The sequence below is a fragment of the Hoplias malabaricus genome, chromosome 5, assembly GCF_029633855.1.
Source record: "Hoplias malabaricus isolate fHopMal1 chromosome 5, fHopMal1.hap1, whole genome shotgun sequence".
Taxonomy (NCBI): domain Eukaryota; kingdom Metazoa; phylum Chordata; class Actinopteri; order Characiformes; family Erythrinidae; genus Hoplias; species Hoplias malabaricus.
The window spans coordinates 44,471,715-44,494,338 of NC_089804.1; the positions used below are offsets into that span (position 1 = coordinate 44,471,715).

Sequence of the window (22,624 nt, forward strand, 5' to 3'; positions counted from 1 at the left end):
AGTCTTGTAACTTTCGCCAATTAACATGGGCAAGAACTGCCTACTACTGCAGGAAAATAAATTTGATTGACACGCAAAAAGACCAATCACAATACATGATTGACAAGACACATGGCATGTAGAAGGAGGCAGATAGCCAATCAGAATTAAACTGGCAAAATCCTGACAGTGAGGCCAGCTTAATTCACTGAAGATATTAGCATCTTAGTCAACTTTTAGGAGGAATGTCTTTTGGGCGGAAGATTATGTTACAGGTTATAACTAAGAGCATTTGTTACCCCATATTAAAAGATATACAACCTTTTTTTCCGGCTTATTTTGAGAACACCACCAACTTCCAGATGTTTTTGCTCATTAGCATTGGTAGTGCTTAGAGTTTCTGACTCCTAAGTCTATAAGTCTTCTATACCTACATAACTCAGCTACAAGATATTGGCTTTAGGAATCCATGGAGTTCTTTTGACAGATACCAAAACATCATTTGTAACAGAACCTTAAACTTAAACTTTGTGAAATTTGCAACAACATGTCAATAAATGTTTGCACATTTTTCTCTCCCTGCAGAACACTGGTTGAAAAAGTCTCAGAGACTGTGGTTTGTTTCAGTATTCCTATTTAATCATGACCTTTAACTGTGACACAGTATTGCACACCATGTACTTCTCCAACACAGACCAATTACTGGATCTGTACCTTCCTGCAGAATCTAGTTCCAGCCCTAACTAAAGAATTGATGATGCAAAATTTCCAAGAGCTTCTCTACAGTAGAGTCACCTCAACAGAAGGTGTGTTAGATTAGGCATGGAGTTGTATACCATTGCCTCAAGCATTTTACTTGTAATTGACTTGGCAAGCCTTCAGAATATTCAGCTAGCAAATTATCAAGCAGATTGGGAACCTGGAATACAGGTGAATCCAATTTAGCCAGCTACAGGAACACTGGTGGCTGGCCATGCTTAATTTATTTCATGCGCTTTTAATTTCTTCTTTTTTTATATTAAGAGGACTGAAATCCCACTTAAAATTTAGTTTAAACATTTACTTTTAAATCATAAATGCTTTGTAAATAATTATTGTGGAATTTATTTTAAACTTTATTAGAATTTTCCATCTGTTGGGCAAAGGATTAAACATCTGGCTTTTCGCATATTTAATACAAACTGGAATGTTTGATTCTCTCTCTACATCTCTCTCTCTCTCTCTCTCTCTCTCTCTCTCTCTCTCTCTCTCTCTCTCTCTCTCTGTGCATATTCCCTATTAACAAAAAAAAGTTTTTGTGTGATATTCCATTTTATAAATTCTGAAAAACTCATTCATTTAATCAATAATTAACTTTTTGTGATTGTTTAGTGTGTTCTCCCCGTGTCAGCGTGGGTTTCCTCCGGGTGCTCTGGTTTTCTCCCACAGTCCAAAAACACACGTTGGTAGGTGGATTGGCGACTCAAAAGTATCCGTAGGTGTGAGTTTGTGAGTGAATGTGTGTGTGTGTTGCCCTGTGAAGCACTGGCGCCCCCTCCAGGGTGTATTCCCGCCTTGTGCCCAATGATTCCAGGTAGGCTCTGGACCCACCGTGACCCTGAACTGGATAAGGGTTACAGATAATGAATGAATGAATGAAAGATTGTTTAGTCCTCATCAGGGTAGCAGTGAGACCTGAGCCCACCCAGAATCACTTGATTCTATTGAAGAACACACAGAAAGTGCCAGTCCATCACACACCACCCAAATCACTCTCACACTCCTCTAGAACGGTTGCAGAAAAAAATCCACTTATCAGTACATGTCTTAGGAGCATCTGGCAAAAAACCCATGCACACACAGGATGAACTCACCACACATCACCTCACAGACATTGACCAAAAAGGTGGATTGAACCCAGGACACTAGGGCTGTGTGTTACCAACACTACCTGTACTAGCTATATATTTCACTACTTAACTAATCAAGGGTAACATCTATGGGCCAATGAGCTTAGGTGATCTAATATGTAGGGAGATGATCGGACCTAGTTTACCATCTCGTATGTAATATGTACATACATCCAGAGCTTTAGCTATAGTTCAGGTTTAAGCCACACCCACCTGAGGGTGATACAGGTATATATTTGATTACCTTAAAAAAATAGCAATTAAAATTTAAAAAGAAGGAATTTGAGGTCTGTAAACATGTACAGTGTAATGGCAGAATCTCAAGCCATTACCATGTCAAAAACGTCTGAGGCTTCAGAGCCCAGCAGAGTGGTCAGCATGATTCAGGTCAGCTCAGGCCGACTGTGAGTGGCACTGGCCTCAAAGTGCCATGGAGAGTAAAAGGGACAAGCGCACTGATGTAAGCACACGCCTCATCACCCACAGCCCAGGAGTCTTAGCAGAAATTAACATTTAGCACTGCCTCTCTGAGACTGGTGCTGGAAAACTGTATTACCACGTGGCCTGATTTCCAACCCCAGGAGAGGGTAACAATGTCATTCAAGAGTGTAAGACACACAGGTCACTGGTTTCTTTTTCTTTTTCTTTCTAAAAAATAAAAAAAATATATATGTCTTAGGTGGAAAGGAAATGAAGCCTGTGAGAATGAGGTTTCTGATCGTTTACTTCTTCAAAGCATGAGCCAGACAAGGCCTCATACATTTAGGGGGTTGACATGTCTGCAAAATGCAATTCTGAAGCTGTGAGTGAGATCATACAGCTCACAATGTGTGTGTGTGTTTTCATTTGAAAGCACACTGTGAGGCTTCACTCTGTAACTGAGACCAGTTTATAACTTGCCATGAAAAGCTGTGTAAGTGTAATGTTGCAGGTGCAGCTGTTAGCTGTAATCTGTGGAAGCAATCTGTCCCAGAAGTTCTCAAACTAAACAAAGGAACTGCCAAAAACCTGGGCAAATGTGACATATTAAATCAGGGAACATAATAATGTATCAGCTCTGCTCTCTGTTTTTTTTTTTTTTAATCCTTTTACAATCAAGCTAAAGCTAGAAGGAAATGCTAAGGTAGCATTAGCGCAAGATAAAGGGACGTCCAAAAAAGGTAAATGGCCCAATAGTGATAGACCTTTGTATCCTTTTAACCCACTCGGGACATAAGGCATGTTTATCTCATGTGCAGCTGCTCCATAGCTTTGATTTTGAAAAAATAGACACTGTTTGCGCATAACTGTATATGTAGCCTCATGGACTTCACTGCTTAAAAGGGTGACCTACTATTATATATAAATCAGTCAGCCACAAATTTAAATCCACTTGTTTGTTACAGTGTCTCTTGTTATGGAGTGTGAAATGTTAGGCATATTCCCTCTCCTCCTGCATCAATAAGCTTTGGTTGCCCATGAACCACTTTTGGTGGCCACTGCAGAGACTCACTAGATGCTCTGACAAAAACTTTATGACCATCGCAATCTGGTGGGAGCCAATGTCTGATTAATGGCCCTGAATTAGCAGTAATAGAGTGGTTGGATATACGAGTGGGTTTCTTGCAGTTTGTTTGTCTCAAGAGGAAATTTACTGATCTCACTATCTTCACGTAATATGGATCAATTACTTTTGAGCAGTGCGAGCAGATGATTTCGGAGGATATATCGTACATGGCAATGATTCAAGCGTGCAGTCTGATTAGTCATTCAGGCATATGATTTCTTTCCCATTTTTCCTTCTTCCAACACATCAACTTCAAGAACATGCTGTTCACACGCTGCCTAATATATGCCACTCTTTGGCAGGTGCCATTGTAATGAGAAAAATAATGTTATTCAGTTTACCAGTCAGTGGTTGTAATCTTGTGAATGATCGGTTTGTAGAGCGTATCAACCAAGAGAAATAGTAGCAGCCATTGTTAAGCCCCCATTTATATTTTGAAGAGACCCCAGCAGACGCAATACTTACGCCATTCCATTCTAATCCCTCATTTCCTCTGTTATTATCATCACAGTATTCTAAGTGATATTCCAAAATCTGGTTAAATTTGAGTATATGATGTGTCATATAAATAGTTATTTGTTATAGCTGTTCAAAAATACTCTTCACATCCCAAAAGCTATCAGTAAATAAATTACCTTGGTTCTAGACAGTAAAAACTAAGTGAAATCTTTTCACTTGGATCATACCAATTGTTTGGATTGCTTATATTCATGTTAACAAAAAACAGTAATGCCACATGTGCCTGAAGGCTGGAGGCAGACTGGGGTGCAACACAAATACAAGAAGTACAGAGGTAGAAAATGCTTCCAAATGAAAAATGGCTGGATTAAGCCAGAGGGTAAAGCAGACTGAACATCTGTAGCTGCTGGGTGTTTTCATACATGTTGTACACCTTTCTCTGTGTGATGTAAATAATAGTGGCATTCCTGTGAATATTAGCCCATTCCTCTGTACAAAACTCCAGAATGTTGGTGGGCTTCCACCTATGAATGGCTTGCTTTAGGTCCTTCAACAACAATTCCATTGGATTAAGGTTAGGACATTTACTTGGATATTTCAAAATACTAACTTTATTTTCCTTCGACCATTCTTTGGTAGAATGACTTGTGTGTTTGTCCTCTTCCTGCATGGCCTACACTCCTCAGATTCAGCTCACTGAGAGATTTTCTCAAGGGGAGTGGCTTTGGAAGAAGGTCTGAATGAAGGGAGTCTGACTTTTCAGCTTAGATTATTTTTACAAAAACACACTTACACTTACTGCTTTTTACACAATCACCTACTCCAGCTATAACATGACAGGTTTATGCAAAAATGCATGGGAAGAAGCCACTTTGCTATACATGTATTTGTATACATATAATGACTATCCCAACTAATGTATGTGTGCAGTGACCTTTCAGGATTTAGCTGATTTATGATTGATCAGATATGATTGATCAGCCAAAAATGTCAGATAAGCGCATGGCAATCGTTGTTATCACCTAGGTATAAAACAAGCAATCGATTGTTGGTGGAAGTGATGGCAAGCGTGTGAGATTTGGAGTATCCTGTTGGAGCCCTGGGGCTGCTTGATTCTGAAAAGCTATTTGAAGTGCATGATTAGCTTTTCACACACTGTGGCCTTACGCTTAGTGGCGGAACGCATTTTTCCCCAGACCGGCGTTCCGGGTGGAGGATTAGTGTTCCACGTATAAATCGGGACAAGGGTCCGGATCCTCCTCTCAGAGGCCAGCTGATCAATAAAGTGTCCTCTTTAGATCAGTGCGCATACATGAGGCTGCAGCACGCTTGACAGAATTGCCTGGTGAATAGGAGGCATCACCTGAATACCTGAACACTTTCAAACTTTCATTTCACATTTCACAGTGCTAGGAAGGTAGGGGCTGAGCGCTGGCCAGGAAACTACAGCAGCTATGCCATAAATCTTTGATTTTCATTGTTGGTTTGCTTTGTTCATACTTCCTCCCTCACTCCCACAAGAAAGTAATACATAGTAATGCGTTGGGAAATCTTATGGCTTGGAATAGGGAATATCATGATATATCTCATCAGTCTAATTTTTGTATGTTGCATCATGAAGATTACATTTATTCCAGTTTGACTGGAATTAGTGAAACACAATTGTAGTGCTATTTTGGGACAGGCACATACTAGATTTCAGAAAAACTAGAAACCCATTTCTGGAAATGTTGGGAAAGTTGGGAAGGGGAACAAAAGACTGCTAAAGCTGTGTCATGCTATAAAAAAAATATTAAAATACAAGTTAACTGGCAAGAAGTCAGTGACATGACTGGGTTTAAAAAGAGCATCTGAGAGGCAGAATATTTCAGAAGTAAAGATGGGGAGGAGTTCACCATCTGTGAAACACTTCATGGGCAAACTGTGAAATAAAATCATTTTAACTTAAAATAATAAAAATCTTGAGGATTTCATCATGTACGGCACATGTCATTAACGGTTTCAGAGAAACCAGATATATCTCCAGAGATATATGCAAGGGACAAGGCCCAAAGGCAGTATTAGCTGGCTGTGGCCTTCGGGCCCTCAGATGGCACTACATTAAAAACATACATGTTTCTGTAGTGGAAATAACTGCGTAGGCTCAAAAACACAACACAAAACCACAGTCTGTAAACACAGTTCGTCAGTGCATCCACTAATGCAAGCTAAAACTCACAAATGCAAAGACGAAACCATTAATAAACAGGATACAGAAGCACTGACGACTTCTCTAGGCCTTAGCTCATTTAAGATGGACTGAAGTGAAGTGGAAAATGTCAGGTGTTTTAACAATTTTAAATTCTTTTTTGAAATCATGGATGCTGCGTCCTCCAGGCTAAAGAGGAGAGGGAGCATCCGGTGCGATATAAGCTCACAGCTGAAATGCCAGCATCTGTGACAGTATGAGGAGGCATTAGTGCACATGGGCGACTTGCTCATCTGTGAAGGCACTGTTAATGCTGAACAATATAGGTTTTGGAGCAAAATGCTGCCATCCAAACACCTTTTTCAGGAAATGTCTTGCTTATTTCAGTAAGACAAGGCCAATTTGCATTCTGCATGAATTACAGCAACACGGTTCCTTAGTAAAAAGTCTGGGAGCTAAACCAATCCAGACCTCTCACCCACTGAAAACAACTGGTGCATTATGAAGCAAAAAGCACTGAAAACCTGTTAATAAGCAAGAATCAGAAAAAAGCTCACTTTCAAAACTACAGCGACTGGTCTCATTTCCCAAATTTTTTACAGACTGTTGTTGAAAGAAGAGGTAATGCAATACATGTTTGCTGGCACTGACTTTGTACTTAATAGTACTTAATTTGTACTGTTAAATAGTAATATTGGGTTTAAATGATTTGCATAAAATGATCATGCATTTTGTTTTTATTTACATTTTGGCCAGTTTTTTTTTTTTTTTTTTGTAAATTAGCTTGCAAATATAGTGATGCATATTGTGTATCATTTATTTATTCATTCATCTTCTGTAACCACGTCATGCTGTTTAGGGTCACTGAGGCTCCCCACCCAGATTAATAGGGATCAATGAACATTCCTTCCTCTATAAATCTACTATGTCTACGTACCAGAGAAGTTCTGAAAAGATGAAATAACATATTCTTGAGACCCTCCGCTTACATATGGGCTGCTGCTTGTGGGAATTACAACGCAAAGGAGCCAGACGGAGTTTAAATAACCAAGCCTCGCAGGGTCACACTTCTGTTACCTCAGCCATACCCGAAAGGAGAGAGACCGGGCGAGATGATTCCATCTGCAGCCATCAAAAATAGTCAGGAATAACTAGCAGGAAATTAAACAAAAACAATGGCGCCTGGGCCTGAGGGACTCCACTGAGCCCTGGCAATGCTTTTAAGGTAAAAGAAGTTGATTTTCTCTGTCAGGAAAAAAAGCATGTCTGAGGAGTATATATTTCATTATATAAATATTTTCATACTCTTGCTGAGTCTTAAAAAAGGGAACAAAAATAGCTGTGTAGCTGGAAGAGGGCACTAGTGGTTCTACTCCCTCGGATGTTCGGGCTAATCTTCAAGAACATAGCGTGCTTTCTATGCGATTTGTTAAGAACCTACCTGCTAAGTCTTTTAAAGACTATAGATTAATTGAGCAGATATTGATCAGTGCATATCTTCCCCTTTGGTGAACCTCAAGAGCCTCCTCTATAGAGAAAAGCGACAACACAGAAAATTGCAGGAGACTTAAGTGTGTGTGGAGTGTTTCTAATGAGGCCTACAAAAACACCAAGGAGGCCCAGCTGACATCGTAACCCATGGACAGTCCCACTGGGGGATGATGGGAGCCTTAATGGTGCTGGAGTGGTAACTCCTACCACACACCAGCCCCCAACCCCCTTTCCTTTTAACTGCAAACAAGACCACCATGTTCACACTCTCCTTAATATTCTCCAGCAGAAACTATCACCCCTGTCATGGCACTAATGGTCAATGTACTGATGTTAATAAAGTGGTCAGTGTGCAACTCTAGGGTTCTGGGGGCAGGATAATACAAAAGAAGGCCTGATATTCATCTAGTGTAGTTCATCATTAACCACTAAAAGCTGCAGTTATAAAACACTGCATGAAGTATATACGGGTAGTTCATGGAACAAGAAATGGATATGTTAATGAATCTTAAAAACCTGGTAACTGTCCAATCTCTGTCTACTCTATTAGACATACCGATCTTGTAGATGTAAAGTCATTACATCTGAAGATATTAGCTCATCTAATGCTGCACAGTTTGTGTTGCTCGTCCTCTAGTCCTTCATCAGTGGTCATTGGATGCAGTTGGTTTTTGGACTATTATTCTCAGTCCTTTACTTGAAGGTGTTCAAAAACTCTAGCAGCACAGTTGAGTCTGATCCACACACTGCACCAGCACAACACACACAAACACCACAACCACATCAGTGTCACTCCAGTGCTGGTGGTCCTGACCATTGAAAAACATGGCAAATGGGAGCTGAAAAAGTATGCAGAGCAACTGGTGGACTACGGTCTGTATTTGTAGAACTACAAAGGGCTCCTGTATGGTCAGTGTAGCTGAAGAAATTGACAAGGACTGTAGAAACAAAGTGATAATTCTTGCAAAATTACACAAAAAACAAGCACTGAGAACACAGCCACATACATAGTCAGCAAATCATTAGCGTTAATAATACTCTGTCAAATTTCCCTACGTTACGATGTGCAGTTACAGAACAACGATGCCAGCTCTTGGGGCGGAATTCCTGAAGTGGAATTTGAAAGAAAAAAACTCAAACAAGGATGAACACTACCGATATTATGCAGGGCCTTGCATAAGATTCTATACAATCACACACACACACACACACACACACACACACAATCTCTCATCTCTCATTCTAAAGCCTTAAATCCTACCTTTATCTCACTCTAGCTTCATCCAAATTCCCTGCTAGAGACAGTTTACAAAAAGGAACACAGTACGGGGAAAAAAAATCTATTTGTTCAGTGCATGCATACATTAATTTGGGGATCAGGAGCCTACCAACCCACACACTGTAAAACAAGACCACCCAGGCAGTTTTCAACAAGTCTGGAAACATGGGATAACATGAGTTGTTCTGATTTTTGTGATGCATCTTGCTTAAAGTGCAGAGAACGGGATCCATTGTGTCACTGTTTATGTGAGAGTGCAAAGAGGAGGTTTAAGGGAAAACAAATAAACACTACGACTGCAGGAAATAAGAGTACTGGGGGAAAATGTGAGTGGAGAAGAAAGACAACTGAGCTAAAATGACTAAAATCTAGAACTCCTGCTCCTCATTCCTGGGCTCTGGTGCTGAACTGAGCTGTATGGCTCATTCCCATTTAAAGGGACAGGCGCTGAAACTGTTCGGAACAGGGCTGTTTAGATGGGCGTGGGGGGGTGAATACTGCTGTGGTGTTTGACACTTGTGGTAAAACTGACACATTATTAGTCCATTATATTGACTAAAGCTGAAAGATGAATAATTTTGATATGGTTAAATATAGTGCACTTTCCAGTTTACAGGAGCTGCAAATATAATTCTAGCTTACATTATCAATAAAATACCTTAACTGCACTGCATACACTGCACTATGTAACTTTTGAAAGAGGGTTGGAAACCACCCTTCTCTCCACACTCCCTCTTGATTTCAGAGATTTGTCCCTTAAAAATTGTTTAGCTCTAATTCTGACCACAGTGGGAAAATGGTGGCACAGGGGATTTGAAAACAGGTCTATTTTTCTTACTCTATCCCTCCCTTCCTCCCTCCCCTCTCCCTGCCTCTGAAGGGTCTGTTTATTTGTATTGCACTGGAGGAGTATATTACCACTTTGATGCTTGCCAAGAGAAATAAACTCATTCTAATTTGTGAACATATCTTATTCCGATAGGTTTTAATGTGGCTACTCATCCACTATCAGAGCTGTGAACCAATTACCCTTAATTATGGCTGGTGGAGGCAACATGATAAATCTGCATGCTAAACAGATTTGGACAGGATTGTGGGCTATATTGGAGCCTTGTTGTGTCTGTCACGCTTCATTCTTTATCTTGTAGGTTTATGGGTCACTGCTTGGTGGTGTTGCAACTGAATGCGGTCACATCTGAATGAGAGAGAGATAAGATGATGTTTGAGCTCTAAATAGCTGCATGAGTATTCTGCAATTATATGTGCTGCTGATAGAATTCTCAATGGACACCCCAAGAAAGCCCAGAATGAGCTAATGACTTTGTCTGGTGCGCTGACGTTTTCTTGAGGAGTGAAGAAGAGGGCGCAGGAATGTGTGGACGAACTCAAAAGAGAGCATGCAGCCGCTGCTACTTGACAAGCTTTAACATTTCAAAATTATACTGCGCCAAGCAAATGCAATTACAGCATTTAAGATCATTAGGCAGGAAGCTGAACAGCTTGTTACTTGAATTATTACTATTTTAGACTCATTACATAATAGAACAAGATGGTTCATCTGTGCAGCTCATTAAGAAATCAAGAACGTTGTTATCCAACTTAATGCAGTGTTTCCCACAGGTCTTGAAAAAAACCTAGGCTGGACGAGGGGTTTGAGTGTGTGTGAAAGGAGGCTGGTGTGGGGGATGGGTGGTATACTACTGCATATAGATATATGTATTATTTTATTTTACTTAATCGTTAAAAGGGATATATTATGAAAAAATAATCCCTTGTTCAATGCATGAGCTCACTAATTTAGGGATTTGGAGCCTACCATCTCACAAACTGGGAAACAAGGCGACTTTTTTCTTTTTTCAACAGTTTTCTGTTGGCTGCCGAAGTCTGAAAACGTGAGATTCAGGTTCCATGCCTCATGTTACATTGAGTGCAGAAATTTAAGAATTCTCTCACCACCACGTCTGAGAGTATTCAATCACATCACTCGACTTGCATTTAAATGAGAGTGCAAAGACAAGGTTAAATTTAGCAAAACTAAGACAACATGTGGGGAGAAATAAGAGTACTGATAAAATATTGAGAAAATGTGAATGGAGAAGAAAGAGAACTGAGTGAAAACTGCTAAAATCCAAAGTTTCTGCTCCATGTGCCTGGGCTCTCACAATGAACTGAGCTGTAGTTCTTTCTCATTTAAAAGAACAGGCAGTGAAATAGAACTGTGTAAACTTGTGGAACAGAAGTCAAATATGTACCCTCTAAATTAGGCATAAAGGGTTTCAAACATCTTGCCTTGTACGTTGTTTTGGACAAATGTCAGTATACTTTGGAGAGTAATGTAATTCATCAAATGGCTAACCATAAACAAAACAAGCATCTCTTACCGCCTTGGTACACTGAACATCCTTCCCCAAGAGCCAGTTGAGCTCCAAGTTGCCTTCCCCTTGGTAGCAGGACTGCAGGCGCTCCTTGATGCGGGTATTGATGTCCTTGATGGTGAAGACGCAGAGTGCCGAGTCATCTGGTGGCCGGTGGTACTGCTTCTGGCCTTTGGAGAAGACTGCAAAAAGAACATCGTCTGTGATGCTGATGTTGAGCGAGGCAGCTAGAACTCTTCCCGGTTTAGCCAGATATGCTGCCTGCAGTAGCCGGTACTCCACACCATTGCGTACGCAACCGATAGGCAGTGACACATAGGAGTGGAACTTGTGGTCATCTTTGCAAAGGCGGACAATTCGTGAGGTGTAGAACAAGTCATTTGAAGAGCCACTGGAAGCCATGCCATTTTCTGGGGTCTCTGGCTGGACAGTCAGGAAATATACAAAGTTTCCGCTGGCAAATCCATAGATATAGTATATGTCAAAGTGGGAGACAAGCGCAAGGGTATCAGAGGGAATCTTGATGAGCGAGGAGACAAAGTCAGTGTGCATTTCATAGTCAAGCATGGCTGAGGACTCTGGATCGCGTGGGAGTTTGCGGCTGGAGATGGTCGGGAAGTAATCTTGCTTGCCGTCTACTGCTGTGCCAATGAAGAGTGTTCCATCTTTGCCCTGGGAGGGCACAATAACTCCATACATGGTGCCTGTTTGGTTGACGCTAGAGAGGTAGTGCTCCTTCTTGTGCGATGGCTCTACCAGTATAAAGAGGTCATCCAGTCGGAGTAGCTTGCACACACCCTGGTACAGGCTCCCACAGGCCAGAAGCCTGTTATGGGAGTAATCGATAAGAAGGAGCTTGTTGACATTGTTGGTGGAGACTAGTGGTTCAGAACAGGGTTGGACGATGAGGGGAGGGTAGCAGGCCTTGTTGTCGTCTTCTGGACCAGTGTCATGGGAGACCAAGAGGGTTAGGTTACCAGAGAGCTTGTAGACACGATTGACAGCACCAATGTAGAGAGCCCCTGTTGTCTGGTGGACGGTCAAGTGATTGAAGGACCATTCTCGCCTTTCTGGGTGAAAAGTAGTAAAGGTATTCCCACCACATGTAGTAGCAAGGGTCAGCAGCAAAACCCACCCACACAAAGGCAATGTGAAAGCTTTTGATGAGCTTACTAGGAAAGTCCTCTGTGAATCACACTGGCCCTCCATTCTCTGAAAGACCTGCAAGGTCACAGGAAGCAAAAGAAGAAATCTAGAAGGGTACCAGAAGGTATGACCTTCCTCCCAGCACCTGAAACTTAGCTTTATGGTCTGTTTCTCTTGTACCTTCTTCCCCGTCTTCACATGTTTCTGCAAGAGACAGAAAGACAGAGCATGAATGAGTGAAACTTAGATCATCCTGACTCACATGCAATGGAAAAAGCTGCTCATTGACCAGATTAGTGCTTCGGAGAAAAGTTCCCATTCGGTCGCACACAATGGCAGGAAGCTTATCTTCTGAAGATGTTGCTGTGAAAGTAGTTTTACTGTTGGGAGACAGAGCACTAGCTAGTTATCATATCATATATTTTGATCATTTCAACCAGTGACAATATTAAATAAGTTATTCTTGAAGAATTGCAGGAATTACCTTCCTTTAAATGTGAAACATTTTTAAATGTATAATTATGCCTTCATGACAAATGTAGAAGTGTTTCTAGAGTTGCTTCATTTTTAACAAATGTTAGCACTGCCCTTTCTTTTCTTTGCACAAGTGCCTTTGTCTCACGCCTTACTCCATCTGCTTTACACAGTTGATCAGAGAAGGGAAAATACATCAAGGACTGTATGCAATTTACATAACAGCATTTTGAAAAGGGCGGCAGAGATCTGTCTACCGCATACAACAAATCAAAAGGGTGGCCCCTTTCACACAAGTGTATCTCAGGGAGTTAATTATCTCGTCCACTGCACGGGGGAGGCCTGGATCTTATTACTGGAACAAAGTGTGAACAAATTGGGTGCCAGTTCTGCACACCCTTTTTTTTTTTAACTCTCTGCTCTTTTAGGGGGCTGTTTAAAAGGATCTGAATCTATTAATTATGCCTTCCAGTTTTGTTCCTGCGTTGTTTCCTCCTCTTCTTTTTTTTTCTTCTCCATCTGACACAATCAAACCCTAGGGGGATTAATCATTGGCAGCAGAGCAATCGTTCCTAAATGAATCAGGCCACCATTAGAGATACTAGTGCCGTCATCCAACTACATCTACTGCATTTGTATGCTTTGCTGCTCCTTCCTGTTTGATCCGCATACATTATCGGAGGCGAGCAACATAAGGGGCCGGCAAATGGAGACAACGGCTGCACCTCTGAAAATCAAATATGATTAAGCAGAGCAGCCCGACATAGGTAATTACATCCAACAAGTTGGGAAGTTTAACAGAGTATGGCTGCACTGACGCAATGAAATCTGTCAAAAGTTAGACACCATTATTTCCCATATTTGCATTTGGAGGATAATGGGGAGACGACGTGATCAAAGGTAAAAGACAAGGGTAGAATACTGAGCAGCACTTTGGTGTGCTGAAATTAGCATCACAGATCCTGATAGCCTTTCACACCCTTTGCAGCCAATGTCATTATGAAACCCTGCTGAGCCGCCTGTCGGGATTTCAAACAAGGGCTCCCTGATCTCAGAAAAATGGTTCGGTTCCTACAAACAAATGGAGCACAGCAGCATGTTTGCTGGATGAGGTGTTGAGGAGGCTCCCAGGAGAAGTGTATTAGCATGGCTATAAAGGGGGTTATAAAACCATGCCTGGGCTAGGTCCTGCCCTTCAGGCTGCTCCTTTGTTTGAGTTTGCACATGCTGGAGGTGCAAAAGCGCATCCCTCCGCAGCAGTTATCAAGGTCCTGCTGAGCCAGCGCTTCCTTGAAACCCCAAAAACCTGCTTTGAACCTTTAGGCACCAACATTTGTGCTCCTAATATCCAACTATCCCCTTTCTTTTTTTCTCTCCGATTGTCTTTCACTCTGTCCTGCTGGCTGCTGGCCCTATGTAAGAAAGAGTGCCCCTTTGCCTTTTTTAATGGCACAGCGACAGCTGCGCTCAAGAAGGGAGTGAGCGGTGTAAATAACCACCGTTCAAAGGTTAGCATCAGCGCTGTCAGGAACACAAGCAATAGGGTCTTTGTTTATTAAGGTTTGTGGATTTATTTTTTTTTCTTCGCCTCTGCAATGCCTGACAGGTCCCTTTTCATGAAGCAGTCCAGAGGCAGGATTGAATAGAGAAGACCAATGCGCTTCTTAGTGCCGCTTTGTTGTCGGAAGTAATTCTTTTCCTCCTTTGAATGTGTGAGAGGCAGTAAGAGATTACCATGTCAATGTTAGCACCTGTGAATCACAGCCGTGTCACTCCACATCCTATGGCAGGAACAGGGTAGTTGTAGCAGGGTTTGACAGTGCAGCCATTTGTCTGGGCAGGGATGAGAATGCAAGCTCGTCTGGGTTGTGTTTCACTGTAGCGGTGACTCACAACCCCACACAGAGCCAGGAGAAAGGTGGCAGCTTTCTGCCTCGGCTTGACTGCCATGACCACACAGCCACACGCAGTCCAGAGGCGTCTTTCTAGGTGAGCATTCAGCCCACTGCTCTCAGCTGATAGCAGGTCAGCTTTGATTTCCAACAGAGCTGATGCTCTGACAGTAGAAGCCATGCAAAATTATATATCCCTAGCATGCTGGAAAAATATGTCATCTCTGCAGGGGATTACATAATGCAGATTTTCACAAAAGAAAACATGGTCTTATCGGACTTTTTTATTTTCTCATCCGACCATTTCTATAGAGTATTTTATTCATGCAGTTATATATACACAGTTCTGCAGTCTTAATTATACATCTGTGATATGCTTTGGTCAAGACAGCCCAAGGATGAAACACCACAGCAGCATACTCCCCCTGTCTAATCCACCCTGTTCGGAACCTGTTCCTTAAATGAGAATGAGCCACAGCTCAGGTCTACGTGAGAGCCCAGGAGTAGAAGCTCTGTATTATAACATTTTTCGTTGGGTTCTCTTTCTTTGCCTTTCTCTTTTTCAACATATTTATTTATAATAAAATGTATAGTGGGTGATATGTGCCCCAAAACAAGAAAGGCCCAAAAAAAAAAACACCCAAATATCACAAAAAGAAAAGAAAAAAAAAAGAAAAAGCTCAAATGAACAAAAGAGCGATGAAAAAGTGTTTTTGAATAAACGATGAGGTTTCAGCTGGTGTGTATCTACTGCGCATGCGGCACAGTTTCCCCCTGAGCCCTGGGCTGACCCCGTGACGACAGTCTTTTAACAGACCGCCCCCACCCCCCGCAAACACACACACACACACAGCATTTATTTACTGTCTTCTAAAATGAGCAAGTTCTACATAACTGAAACGACAAATAATATTTATTCAAAAGGGCTGTACAAAAAGGACGGTTATCAAAGCAAAAACCTATTGAGATCCCCGCCTCTCCCTTGTTTCGATGTCCTGATCAGAGCCGACGTCATCTGGAGTTTATTCGCAAAAGTGCAGTGGATGCAAACATGACTCATTTAGCTTTTTTTTTTTTTTTCTGTCAATATCTACGATACTTTTGGATGGAAACCCAGCTTATGTTTATTTTGTGGTTTGTTCTATACCATTTAACCCCATCTTTGAGCTCTCACAAACACACGTCCAGCAAACTGACTGGATAAACTCAGGCAAAGAGGTAGGAAATTCTGAAGGGCCTGCTCTCTACATAAGAATCAGAACACCATAGTTTTTTTTACCTTCAATTTTGTTTCACAGTGTATATGTCAGTAGGCTCCAGGTCTCCAATTAATATGTACATGCAGTTTTTAAAAATGTGTCTTTTTAAAAAGTTCTGACAGCACAAGAGTCCCTCAGATAGAAAGGTTACACACTACAGATGCACCCATATGGAAACTGTGGGTCGGTACTAGTTTGTAGTTATTTTCCAGTATATATCTGCCAACGGCAGTATAGATACATAATTATGAAATGCAGCAAATACAACTGCATTTAATCGGCTACAATATGTAAGCATTTCCTTCACATTCTTAGCATTGCAACAAATATGTTAAAAACAGATTGGATATCAAAACATTTATCCAATGATATAATTCATTACCAATACCAATACATTTTTTAAATGATCATGCATTCCTACTGCACAGGCTTCAAAAGTAAAATTTATTGTTGGAAGGTTTTAAGTAAATAGTAAAGGACACTCCCGATATGGTTTAAAACATTTGTATTGCGACTACACTGTAACAACAGAAGACGGACCCTACAGTACAGTCCCTGCTCCATGGAAATGCATCCAACTGTATTTTCCCTTGGACTCCTGACCAAAGTTGGCAGATGGCACAGCTCAGATTTTATCTAAGTGTGCATTTACTGGAGCTTCACGCAAAACTCCTTTGTCTTTTTGAACCAACACTATCTGACACAATGATATTCAGGTTCAGCTCAAGATCATAGAAACAACGGCCACTGCACTGGATTAACTTTAGCACACTATATCTGGACTGAACTCCTATTTATCCATTTTTACACTTGCACTGAACTGACTTACTGCACATGCCATAATGTGGAAGGTATTGAGAACGCATTGGTTTTTCTCCCCATCAAGTCATAGTTATGTGGCATATCATCTTGAAAGTCATCTAGCTATAATCCTCTCCCATTTACATTAAGATGACCTCCTGGGCATGTTACAATGTCGATGGTATCCATATTTAGCCTTGCTAATCTCATGTGGACCATGGCAAATCCGAAGCTATACTTGGCTCAGTGATTTCTCGCTTTGAAATTTGCTGAGGCAGAGCTTGATTCCTCCACTCGTAGATTGCTAGTTTTTAATCCAGGCACATATGAATGACTGGGAGACCATAAAAGGGAGCCACAGCAAGGCTAGTCAATGCCTTCCAAACGCTGGGTTACGACTAGTCTGTGCTGGACCGTTCTGAAGAGCCAGAACAGGATGGAAACAACAGGAAACCACGACATTCCATCGTCGGCCGGGACTGTGATTATGGCACAACTGAAACTGTTGTTATTCTTAACGAACAGTGAGGCAAAGTAAACCACATGTTAGCATTCAGAGCCTCTGCCACAGAAGCGCCCAGAGCCATGCTGCCTGTGTTAGCGCTGCAACGCTGGAAAAGCTTGCCTTTAGCAGCTAGATTTTAGTCAGCTTTGCCAATGTGAACACTGCCAGCAACATTGTGGTAGCTAGCTAATCTCTGGAAGTGAAAACCATGCCATATTAGGGGTAGGATATGAATAAGTGTATTTTGATGGGAGGAGGGCATAAAAGAGTCCTAATGCCACATCGTGGTTGAAATAAAATGCTACTCATAATTCAAAGCACAGACGCACAGTCTGAATGGACAGAGCAGTCATTTCAAGCTCCACGGGCTGGTCCCTCTGCCTTCAATGAGACCAGGGTTTAGAAGCTTAGGCAGAGGGTAACAGAGCAGAGCCAGTTACCCCACCCCTAAACCCCCATGCCTTGACTTTTTTTTTCCTCCCCTTCTCTCTCACTAAGCTCCTTAACAATAGAATGAAATTTGTTTGATCTCCTAAATTCATATTTACAGCTATTGTACCGAGGCAGATAAAGAACCTAAACTGCAATCCCGTTATGGTGGAAAATCCTATTAATTGTTGTGGGACAGGAAAAAAAAAAAAGAAAAATGCACACTTTGGAATTTCATGCCTGGGATTAATCTGTCGTTCTCAATAAAGATTAATCTTTAAGCATGTAATTTAAATGGTTAAATAAAACGAATAATTAATACACCCAAGGAGCAAAGCTAATAAAACACACATTATCAAAAATCTGAGCAGTTACCAAACAAGTCTGAAAACTTGATCAATTTGGGAACGCGCAAACCTCCCATCCCCATCCCTTAGGTTCAATTATTTGCATGTTAAAAATAGAAAGTTTAATCTTCCTTGAAGGAAGCTCTTCTTTTGTGAGAGCACGGCTAAAAAACGATTAGACGGAGAGGTTAGTCCATTAGTCTTTATTTCTTGCCTGACATTCTCTGGCGGTGATAATGAGAGGCTTTGCTAGTGTGGGGTGTCATGGCAGAGTAGTGATATTTATAATTTCTTTTGTCTCCGCAGGAGCACCGACTGCAGCACTAATGGCAGCCTTGCTTTCCCTGTGCCAGCCCAGAGAGAGCGCTTCCGACTCTCTGCATATCCACTATGGCACGGAAGGAGGGTGGAGGACCAATGAAATGGTGAAAGAAAGGAAAACACATATTTCTCTGATTCTGGAAAAATACATTGAATGATCTCCACTGACCACACGAGAGCACTTTGTACTTTTTAAACACTGGAGCAGTCTTGCTGTGTCTCATCCAGTCAACACACATTAACACATTCATTCATTCAGTCATTATCTGTAAGCGCTTATCCAGTTCAAGGTCACGGTGGGTCCAGAGTCTACCTGGAATCATTCGGCACAAGGCGGGAATACACCCTGGAGGGGGCGCCAGTCCTTCACAGGGCAACACACACACACACTCATACACTCACACCTACGGACACTTTTGAGTCGCCAATCCACCTACCAACGTGTGTTTTTGGACTGTGGGAGGAAACCAGAGCACCCGGAGGAAACCCATGCAGACACGGGGAGAACACACCAACTCCTCTCAGACAGTCACCCAGAGTGGGAATCGAACCCACAACCCCCAGGCCCCTGGAGCTGTGTGACTGCGACACTACCTGCTGCGCCACCATGCCGCCCCACATTAACACACCACCACAATAATGTCAATGTCACTGCAGCACTGAGAATGGTCTACCACTCATACTTGTGCAGGGTGAAATTGGGAATAAAAAAGTATGCAGAGAAATAGGTGGACTTCACTCTGTAATTGCAGAACTACAGAATAGCTGATAAAATGGACAGCGAGTATAGGCTGGTGTTATTAATCGAGTGCCCGTGGCTGGTCCGATCACATTGACTGGCAAGAAAATTGGGGGCAAAATTCACTCAGGGAGAGTGAAGAAACAGCGCTGTCTCCTCCTTCAACATCCACAGCTCAAGTGCCCTTGAACAAGCCATCTCTTCCCGTCCTGTGGGATGGCTCCCTTCCCCCCTAGGAGTGTGTGTTGCTCACTTCTACTAGTGCATGTGTGTGTGTTTGTGTGTGTCTGTGTGTTCAATGCACAGATGGGTTAATGCAGAGGCATGATTTAATGTTCAATTCAAAGGCAGGAAACAATAATATACCATCACTTGCCACAAAAAAAAACACTTAGTATATATACCCCTCCTCTACTTGACTGTCACCTTTCTCTCTGCTGCATAGTCTCTCACACATGGTCCCCACAAAGGAACCCACTTAGCTAGGACTGCCCATGGCTGTGGATTCAGTTCAGATGACGCTGAATTACCAGCCATCCTGAGAGGCTCAAATGTGTTTAGCTTTTGCCCTCTCTCTCTCTTTTTATTATATTTTTTTCCTCTCCTGAGGGTACTCAAAGTTAAATGACGGGCAGGAACTAATGATGCTTTATGCTCATCTGAAAAACACGCCCGCACCACTCCGAGCAACAAGTAAGCAAATGTAGCTTATTAAATGAGCACCAGAGGCCAGCGATATCAGGGCACTTCACATTGTCTCCAGTCGGAGAGACACAATCGTGCCATTCGTCCACAACAAGCTGGTCAGCCTGGGACACAAACCAGCTCTATAAGGACTGCAGCTAATCAGAGTCCTCTTCATTACCAAAAGAGAACACTGGCAGATAATGCTGAAAAACAAGCCTCATTCTGAGCAGCGACTGAACAGCATACTCTTATTACACCTACCCTGGCCAAAAATAAAAAACAAAAAATAAATAAATAAAATACAGAGCCTTTTCCAGAAGGACCATTAGTACTAAAGTCATAGCCACTGGTTAGAGGTCAAACTGCAATGGCGAGGTATGATTTGAATCATTGTAAGCTTCTGCGGGAATCCTGGCAATGACTTTTTTTGAAAGGTGTTTAACTGAAAAGCCAGAAATGATCCAAATATCAAAAAGATTTTCGCACATGGACAAACAATTATTTACAAAGGAGAAGAGCAAGGAAACAGTAAGTAAAAAATCCTCAGCAGTGTCTGAGACTACATATACAGAGCTCGATTATATGGCAGCATAGTACACTCAGAAAACAAGATACAGAGCAGGTACATTAATGTTCCTGATGGTACAAACAGTGTAAAAGTGCTATTAAAGGTGTTCATTAAAAGGTACATTATATTTTCTTCTCCAGAAGGATTCATTATAGAACTGTGTTTTAGAAAAATATTAGAGAATATGGTACAATTCTGTTCCCTTACTAAAGGTACACCACCCCTCGAGTGTACCACCAGAGTGACAATCTTTCTGACAGTCTAGGTGTGACACAAAGGGAATCTCATGGAAGGATATTATCAAAAAGCTTTGCCCACTATAAGAATTATATCACAATACTTTTTATATTGCAAGAAAATCCTATATAAAATATCACAATATTGGTATAACTGAAGAAGATATGATTCTCAGGCAAATAGCAGGAATAATGAAAACAATTATTAGATGTGTTATGTGCAAAAAAGTGTAATTAACATATAACTGAAATAGAAAATTCAAACATTTTACAGCTATTTTTTCCATTGTATTTAAAATGCCATTTTATTAAGAAAAAAAATTATTTTTATTTTTCAAAAATCAAAGAAAAAAGTGTTGTAAAATGTGTGTATACTGATATGTGGCACAAGTGTATGGAGAATGCATTGTAAAAAAACTCAAGGTAAAAAATATATCAAGGTATCAATCATTGTACCATCCCTATTCAGCAGTATGCAATGGGCATCGTACAACTCTGGCCTGGGTTTCAGACAAGTCATGGACAGGATGGTTGTTGGTTTGATCCCCTCAACTGGCAGAAAAGTGGGCGGAGTGAGTGGAGCAGGAATACTGTCTCCTCCCTCAACATCCGCAGGGCACATAACAACCAATAGCTCCCTGAGTGATGGGATGGATGCCATATGCTCCAAATGGGATCCTGCTGACTTCCCCTAGTGCCCTACTTCCTGTGTGTGTTTTCACTGCCACAGATGTATGCAATAAATGCATATTTTAAAAAAAAATTCACATCTCATTTTTACTTTGTGACTAACAGGTGGGTAGCAGTGCTATAGTGACAAGGGCTACAGTTGCGTACAAGAGAAATGTTCCAATCCCTATTTTAACCATGAGCAAGTCTCCTTTGGGACCTGCTCTTTGGAAAATGTTGTACTCATATGTATGTTCTTGTATTTACCTTCAATTTGTGCAAAACCTGTTTTGCAAGAGAGCTGAACACAGCTTCGACTGAAGCATATCAAAGTCCCTCACACATCCCAATCCTCCACAAAAAAAAAAAAAAAAGGCATGTCAACATGACATCAGAATTAGGCGGCATCACCAGCTGCTCTTATCCTTGAATACAAACAAGGGCGCCTGGATATAATCTCTGCCTTTCACCCAGAACCTGCTGAGAACACGCCCTGCCTTCTATGCACACTTCAGCCTGGCTCCCTGACACAGATTTCTGCCACCACTCTGAGAAGATTAAAACATTATTGCTATTCTAATGCATTGTGTCCTCACGCCCATGGTCACACCTCCTCTGATCACACACATTGCAGATGCCCCCGTAATCACTTGCTGGAGCATTACTCTAGAATGCAGGAATGGTCTTGGCCTCTTGTTCCAGCTAGTCACAGCAAGCTTATGGGTTTAATCTTATACACACACACACTCAATCTCATCACAACTGTCAGTCAGGCCTAGTGCAGGTTTCTATTAGAGCTGATTTCCATAAATCTAAATTGTAAAGGGGCAGTGGTGGAAAGGCACGGAGCCCTCAGAAAGGCACAAGAAACAAACATGTCACTAGAGGCCACAGGAAAGCAATGCCACCTCAGAATTAGGGTCCTTGATTGACACAAGTACGGGATATAGCAATTGGGAACTCTCCTTGTCACTTTGGCTATGCACATTAATTCATTTTTATTTATTTATTTTTTTTTACATTCCCTCGTTTCAATACAAACACTGTTTATTCACATGTGGCTGGCAGAGTTCCACCAACCCCAGTTTCTTTTCCCAAAAATTGCAGGCGAAGACTCACTCACTTGACTCAGATCCGCTCCTCACTGTGTCTGATTAAAGCCCCAGATTCCCGATTCATCCGCACAAAAGGATTCCAAATATATGACAGACTGCAATTTAGTTTCTAGTATGCTGTCTGCCTTTTAAACTTTTGCATTCTGAATCACCTCGAATCAGCGCTGGAAAATGTTTACATTACATAACATTTAGCAGTACAAAACAGCTAAATGAGACTTAGTCAATAA

At 41.6% G+C, this 22,624-nt stretch overlaps 1 protein-coding gene across 1 annotated transcript in view; it reads right to left on the bottom strand.

Annotated features, from left to right (window-relative positions):
* plxna2 (plexin A2) overlaps positions 1-22,624 on the bottom strand; it is a 301,903-nt gene that overhangs the window by 246,906 nt on the left and 32,373 nt on the right. Inside the window, exon 2 of the mRNA XM_066670429.1 lies at positions 11,213-12,556. Within this exon, the coding sequence (XP_066526526.1) occupies positions 11,213-12,415 (1,203 nt within the window). The 5' untranslated portion in view covers positions 12,416-12,556. The remainder of the gene's footprint in view (positions 1-11,212; positions 12,557-22,624) is intronic.